Source organism: Gavialis gangeticus, unplaced genomic scaffold (assembly GCF_001723915.1).
Source record: "Gavialis gangeticus isolate Ggan-Ray unplaced genomic scaffold, GavGan_comp1, whole genome shotgun sequence".
NCBI classification, from domain to species: Eukaryota; Metazoa; Chordata; order Crocodylia; family Gavialidae; genus Gavialis; species Gavialis gangeticus.
This window is the reverse complement of record NW_017729014.1, coordinates 12,463,497-12,471,187: the sequence shown is the minus strand read 5'-3', so window position 1 is coordinate 12,471,187 and position 7,691 is coordinate 12,463,497. Positions and strand designations below refer to the sequence as shown.

Here is a 7,691-nt window from a genome sequence, read left to right as displayed (position 1 = left end):
CGCTTAGATGCAGGAGTGGAAGTAGACATTATGTACCTGGATTTCAAAAAGGCTTTTGACACAGTGTGGCACCCAATTCTTACGAGCAAACTGAGTAGCTGTAATGTGGATTTTTTCACCATAAGGTGGGTGAAAAAGCTGGCTTGTAAGACACACCCAGAGAGTGGTGGTGGATGGCTCAGTTTCTCCCTGGAGGGATGTGAGCAGTGGTCCCCCAAGGGGGAGCAGTACTGTTTAATTTCTTCATCAGTAATTTGGATGAAGCTATTGAAAGCACCTTCCCCAAATTTGTTATTGACACTAAACTATGGGGTATAGTAAACACACTGGAGGGCAGGGGGGAAGCTAAGGATGAGAGGCAACCTTTTGGCTGCCTACAAACTCATTGTCGGGGCTCAGCAAGGAATAAAGGACACTCTGTTTACCAGGGCACCCCTTGGGGTTACCAGAAATAATGGCCACAGACTGAAGGTGAATAGATTTAGATCGGACATAAGGAAGAAATTCTTTATGGTACGGGTTGCCAAAATATGGGACAGGCTTCTAAGGGAGGTGGTGCTTTCCCCTGCCTTGGAGGTGTTCAAGAAGAGACAAGACAGGCATCTGGCTGGGGTTACTTAGCCCCAGCACTCTTTCTTGCCTGGAGCAGGGGGTCGGACCGGATGCTCGACCAGGTCCCTTCCGAGCCTAGAAATCTATGAAACCCGTGACCAGCCTGAGGTCAGACTGGCAGGCTGGGGCACAGCTATAGACTGTGCTCTTGCTCCCTGGGGCCCAGTTTAGCACCTTATCTGCTCTATCAGCTCTCCAGGGGCTGGAGCGCCCCCCACCTCCAACAACAGCTGGCGGAGAGAGGGAGGCAGTGTGGAAGAGGAGGGGAGGAGAGCAGGAAGGGGAGGGGGGTGACTGGTGGTTGTGTCCTGTTGCAAACACCACTGCAGCTGTGACCACTGCTGCAACCACTGCCACAAGTGCAGGCCCAGCCCCGGCCCCAGCCCCAGCCCCACACTGAAGTGGAGGCGGGGAGCAGCCCTGACTCCCACCCAAATTGGCAGGCGGGAGGGGGGAGAACAGCCTCCGCCCCAGCCAGAAGTGGCAGGGGGGAGGCAGGAAGTGCCCCCGACACTGGCCTGAGGCAGGGAGGAGGGGGTAGGGGGCCAGATGCAGGCCTCTCTCTCTGCCTGCCCCCCCTGCCCCCCACTCCCCCGTCATTCTTGACAGGCAACGTGCTAGTAAATACACAAGGGGTTTTGCATCAGAAACTGGGAGACCATCTGTTCACCAGGGCACCCCAAGGGAAGACAAGGTCTAACCATCACAAACTCCTCACACACCGTTTTAGGCTAGACATAAGAAAAAACTTCTGTACCATCCGAGTCCCCAGAGTTTCTAACAGACTTCACCCACAAACAACCACCTACCCTGGACTCTTTTAAGAAATGTTTGGATGTTTATCTAGCTGGGATACTTTGATCATTGCTGACTTCCTACCCCTGGGTCAGGGGGCTGGACCCAATGATTTTCTGAGGTCCCTTCCAGCCCTAATGTCTATGAAATATATTAAACCTATGAAACCTCCTACAGTTCTGTGTACAGACCCAGGAAGCAACATGCAATACTCACCAGATACAAAGGCCAATGGAAATCAACAGCAGGTCTGCCCCGAGGGGTGGGGGGCAATTGCCCCAGGCCCTGTGCTTTGGGGGACCCCATGGAGCTGGGCAAAGCAGCGGTGATGCCAAGTTGCACAGAGCAGTAGCGCTGCATCCAGCCACTCGCTGCCCTTCCCACCCCCTCCAACTGCTTTTCCAGATCCAGGGCCCATGGGATCAGAGTGGGGGCAGGGCCCTGCATGGGCTGATGTGCCACAGGCCCTGCTCTCTGCTCCGTTGAGGTCTGATAGACGTTGAGCGGCCCCGTGGCTCTGTGGGCTCTTGCACAGGCTGGCAGGCAGAGGATCCTGAATCATGCTCTTTTCTCCCCAGGTGCCAAGTCCCACGTGCAGTTGGTCGAGTCTGGAGGGGACATGAGGAAGCCTGCAGTGTCTCTGTGCCTCTCTTCTCCTGCAAAGTCCCTGCGTCCACCTTCATCAACTTGTTTATGATCGGGGCTTGCCAGTCTCCTGGGAAAGGGCTGGAATAAATAAAAACAAGTATAAATGCTGCTACCAGTAATCTCTCCCCATACAACAGTGCTGCAGTGAAGGGGCGATTGAAGATCTCCAGAGATGGCTCCAGCAACACCTTGTACCTGCAGAAGAACAAGCTGAGAGCTGAGGACAGGGCCTGGTATCACTGTGTGAAGCCCATGGTGATCAGAATCCAGCTGCACCCAATACAAAAATCTTCTGAGCAAATCTCCTGCCAGCTCATGGCCAGCAGTGAGAAGCAGCCACTGCCTGAACAAACAGCTGAAGTGGAGCTGGACACCCACCCCAGGCACATTCCTGCCTCTGGGCTCCAGCCCCTGCCATGGGCACCAAAAATAAAGCACAGGGGGGAAACACAGAGCACCTGCTCCCTGCCCAGCTGGGCAGCGGGGACCTGGCTAGAGCACCCACCCAGCTCCTTGCAGCAGCCGGCTCAGAGGCAGCCAGCCGGGAGACACCAGGCTCTGGGGGATTGCCCTAGCGCCTCACACAGCCAGGGCCAGGTCTGCTTGCACCGTCCCCAGACAGGCTGGATGTGACTTCTCCAGTACTCACACCCTGGGAAACACCCCCAAGCTGTGGCACAGGGAGGGGCAGTGCTGGGCTGCAGCCTTTGGCTGGTGGGTGCTTGTAGTCAGACCAGGACAGTCCCAGATCCCAGCAGCTGGGGCCAAGTGGGACCAGGGAGGACAGGACACTAAACAAGAAGTCAACTGTACTTGCAGGGGGTGCACCAGGGAGTCTCAGTGACTCTGTCCTAAAACCTCACCGTGCGGGCCAGGGTTGTCACCTGGATCCAGACAGGAAACAGGGTTCAGCTGGGGACATGGAGGCAAGCAAAGCCAGGCCCTCCCAGACCCTTGAGGCCCATTGCAGGCCTGGGCACTGGGGCGGGGGCTTGCATCCCTGTGCAGCCCTGGCTTCTAACACAAAGGGGTGATGGGACGTCCGCCTCTCCTCAGGGGTCATGTCCAGTCTGCCCTAACCAGGTTCTGGGCCCAGGTCCTGGGGCCAGGGAGGGACATGGCTCCTTGGTGGTACCGCATGACCCCCCTCCTGCATGATAACTCACTGCCTCCTGCTCTGATGTGACCAAGCCCATGGGCCATATCTCCATGCCACACAGCAGCAGGGCCAGTCCTGAGCATAACTGCAGAGACGAGCCCAGAGACTTATGGGAAGAGCTGCAGGAGACCCCAGCAGAAGAGGAGGATGCTGATAGGACTGGGCCCAGCCCCAGCCTCCTGCAGCCTGTACACACACCGGGCAGAATGGGATCCCCAGCCCTGGGCTCTCCCGATCATGCAGCATGCAAGGGCAGTTGCACCAGGACCCATACCCTGCAGGTAGAGGGGGAAAGTCCTGGGGAAGGCTGAACTACTCAAGTAGGCCTCAAAACACCCAGGGGATGGGGCTTTATGCAGCTGTGTAGGACTAGGCTTCAAGGGGTTAACCAGCCTGGGCCACTCAGCTTTTCCGCAGGAGGCAAAAGACATAGGCCCCCAGGGTTTGGTGCCTTTCTCCAGCTCGGGATCTGTCCATGGCAGGATGTATCCTTGATGGACCTGGCCCTTCACCTATCCCAGAGACCAGATGAGTGCACATCCACATAGTGTGATGCAGACGGACACACCAGATCCATGCATGCAGCATCCCCTGCACACACAGGCACCAGAGGGCAGAGACACCCAGTACACGTGCATGGACAGAGATAAGCACAAAGCAACTATGAAGGATCAACTGCCCTCTTAGGAAAGGGAGGATTTTTATGCCCACTATTTTCCCCATTTCCCTCATATGCCCTGTTCAAATGCCCTCCATTACTGCTGACCTCGTGAAGGAACACCTTAAGAAGCTGGATACCTTCAAGTCAGCCGGGCCTGACAATCTGCACCCCAGGGTACTCAAGGAGCTGGCAAGTGTCATAGCCCAGCCCCTGGCATGGATCTTTGAGAACTCCTGGGGCTCTGGTGAACTGCCCAAAGACTGGAAGAAGGCCAATGTGGTGCCAATCTTCAAGAAAGGGAGGAAAGTGGATCCAGCTAACTATAGGCCCATCAGCCTGATTTTTATCCTGGGGAAGAATGTCTAAGAAATCTATGAAATGATAGCCAGTTTCCCAGACATGAAGCAAATTCACACCATTTAATCCTCTCACCCTGGGATTCCTTCCACCTGAAATAAAAAGCATCCAATTTCATTAGATTTCTGTATTCTGGTGGTATCACTCCCTCAGCTGCTATAAAACAAGTTGTCATTTCTACCAAAGGTTAGGGACCCTCTAAATAAAGTAAGGCACCCCCAAGCTGCTGGGGCTCAGTCCACTGACTGCACATTGAAGTAGCATGGACCTATCCTTCACTGAGAAACTGGAATTTTCCCTCGGAGATTTTTTCTCTGGTAGGGCTCCGGGATATTTACCTGGGAGAGAGAGGAAGTCCCAGACCATGGGAGGTTTAGCTTTGATAAAATCCAGCCAGAGGCACAATCTGGAAATCCTCTAGGTCTTTATTTGTTCCCCCAGGCTCCTGCTTTACTGTACCATTTGTCTGGTACAGTAACAAAACCCAAGTCCCCATTTCCAGGTTTCCCCTTGGCTCTAAAAACCTGTATTCAACAGCCAAATCTACCTTGTGTGAGATCTGTGAAAGGTCCTTATAAAAGAAGCACATGCAAATGGTGTTGCCCAATTTCCTGCTTAACACATGCAAGGTTCCTCCTTAAACACCAGCCCAGGCTCTGTGCACCTCAGTGTCCCCCAGAGCCGCCACCTCCCGTCTGCTGGGGACACCGGGCATCAGCCACAATGACCATGACACCAGCACTGGCTTTGCTCATCGTTCTGGCAGCTCCACTGGGTAAGTGTCTCCTGTCTTGTTGGACCAAGGGATGCAGTGGCAGGATGAGAGTGAGACTGGTAGAAGATTGTCCATTTGCTAATGCTGCATTTTCCTCCATTAGGTATCCTGGCCCAGGTCATGCTGAAGGAGTCCAGCCCAGGGGTTGTGAAACCTGGAGAGACCCTCAGCCTGACCTACACTGTGTCTGGATTCTCTCTCACTAGCTATGATGTGCAGTGGGTTCGGCAGGCAGCAGGGAAAGGGCTGCAGTGGGTCAGAGTTATCTGGAGCGATGGAAGCACTAACTATAACAGCACTCTCCAAAGCCTCCTCACTGTCAGCAGAGACATGTCCAGCAGCCAAGTGCACCTGCGCCTGACCGGGGTCCAACCTGTAGACACAGTCCGGTATTACTGTGCCAGGGACACAATTTATGAAAATGCATGAGAGCGTGCACAAAAACCAGCCCTGCAGGACCTGCCCTGCCTGTGTGAGCAGCAGATAGCAGGTGCCAGCCCCATGCTCCACTGCCTGCCAGGTTGGACACATCAGGCCTTTTAGATCACTTGAACCAGCCAGGGATTAAACACAGGGAAGGCTCAGAAGTGATCAGTGGGTCAGAAGCTGAAATTCAAAAAGGACCCAGGAGTCTTGTTTCCTCGTGCCCCCTGCTCTGCCTGTCCTTTTTGCAGGAATACAAGGCAAAGACTCCCTAGGCTGGCACCCAGGACTCAGGCAATGGCCAGCAGACTGCTGTGCTGTCACAGGACTAGAGACACAGCTCTGTAGTCCTGATGTTGGTCCTGGACTTAATTAGTACTCTCCAATTAACAGCTGACCAAATAGTCTGGTTCCAAGTGTGGTGTTTCTTGGCTAACAAATTGACCAGACATATCTATCATCACTGTATCAATCCAGCAAATGCTTGTACAATGAGCAATCACACTGTTGTGTAATTGAAACATATTGAATGGTTTATTAACAATACAAAAAAAAAAATACACAACAGGTACATTAAATAACAGCACTAACCAGGAATGAAGCCGCCCTGGGTACAGCTGCAGAGATCAACACAGGGACTGCTGGGAGGAGATGCAGGAGACCACAGCACAACAAGAGGATGCTGATAGGACTGGACCCAGCCCCAGCCACCTGCTGCCTGTACATGCACAGGGCAGGATGGGCTCTCCCCATCATGCAGCAGTCAAGCGAACATTCGGCACTGCCCATTCCCTGAAGGTAGAGGGGAAAAGCCCTGGGGAAGCCTGAGCTACTCCAGGGGGCCTCCAGACACCGAGGGCCTGGGGCTTTATGCAGCTTTGTAGTACTAGGCTCCAAAACGTTAACCACCCTGGGCCACTCGGGTTTTCCACAGGAGACAAAAGGATTTTAGCAACCAGGGGTTTGAGTTCTCCCCCAGCTCAGGATCTGTGCATGGCTGGATGTATCCCTGATGGACTGGGCCCTTCTCCTATACTAGACACGTGCCTATCCACACATTGTGATACAGATGGACATGTTGGATGTATGCATGCAGCATTCCACGGCACGCACAGGCACCGGGGGGCAGAAACAATCAGCATACATGCATGGGCAGAGATAAGCACAAAGCAACCATGAAAGACCAACTGCCCTCTTAGGAAAGGGAGGTCTTTTTATGCTCTGTTTTTTCCTCATTTCCCTCATTTGCCCAGTTCTAATGATAGCCAGTTTCCCAGACATGAAGCAAATTCACAGCATTTAACCCTCACACACTGGGATTCCTTCCACCTGAAATAAAGAGCAGCCAATTTCATTAGATTTTTGTATTCTGGTGGTATCACTCCCTCAGCTGCTATGGAACAAGCTGTCACTTCTACCCAAGGACAGGGATTCTCTGAATAAGGTAAGGCACCCCCAAGCTGCTGGGGCTCAGTCCACTGACTGCACATTGAAGTAGCATGGACACATCCTTCACTGAGACACTGGATTTTTCCCTGGGAGATATTTCCCTGGCAGGACTCCTGGATTTTCCCCTGGGAGAGAAGGTAAGTCGCAGACCATGGGAGGTTTTGCCTTGATAAAATCCAGCCGGAGACACAATCTGCAACTCCTCTAGATGTCTATTTGTTCCCCGAGGCTCCTGTTTACTGTACCATTTGTCTGGTACAGTAACAAAGCCGACTCCCCATTTCCAGGTTTCCCCTTGGCTCTCAAAACCCTGGGAGTCAACAGCCAAATCTATCTTGTGTGTGTTGTGTGAAAGGTCCTTATAAAAGAAGCACATGCAAATGTTGTTGCCCAACTTCCTGCTCAACACATGCAAGGTCCCTCCTTAAACACCAGCCCGGGCTCTGTGCACCGCAGTGTCTCCCCAGAGCTGCCACCTCCTGTCTGCTGGGGACACCGGGCATCAGCCACAATGACCATGACACCAGCACTGGCTCTGCTCATCCTTCTGGCAGCTCCACTGGCTAAGTGTCTCTTATGCTAGGAGCTGATGGGTACACAGAGGCAGGATGAGAGTGGGACTGGTAGAAGATTGTCCATTTGCTAATGCTGCATTTTTCTCCATTAGGTATCCTGACCCAGGTCACGATGAAGGAGTCCGGCCCAGGGGTCGTGAAGCCAGGAGAGACCCTCAGCCTGACCTGCACCATGTCTGGATTCTCTCTCACTAGCCACAGTGTGAGCTGGGCTCGGCAGGCAACAGGGAAAGGGCT

At 53.5% G+C, this 7,691-nt stretch overlaps 1 gene segment (V, D, J or C); it reads left to right on the top strand.

The window, feature by feature from the left end:
• The first annotated feature begins 4,276 nt into the window (after positions 1-4,276).
• On the top strand, positions 4,277-5,591 carry LOC109293703. The segment is given in 2 exon segments: positions 4,277-5,007; positions 5,111-5,591. Coding segments are annotated over 2 exon segments (378 nt in total).
• The last annotated feature ends 2,100 nt before the right edge of the window (positions 5,592-7,691 follow it).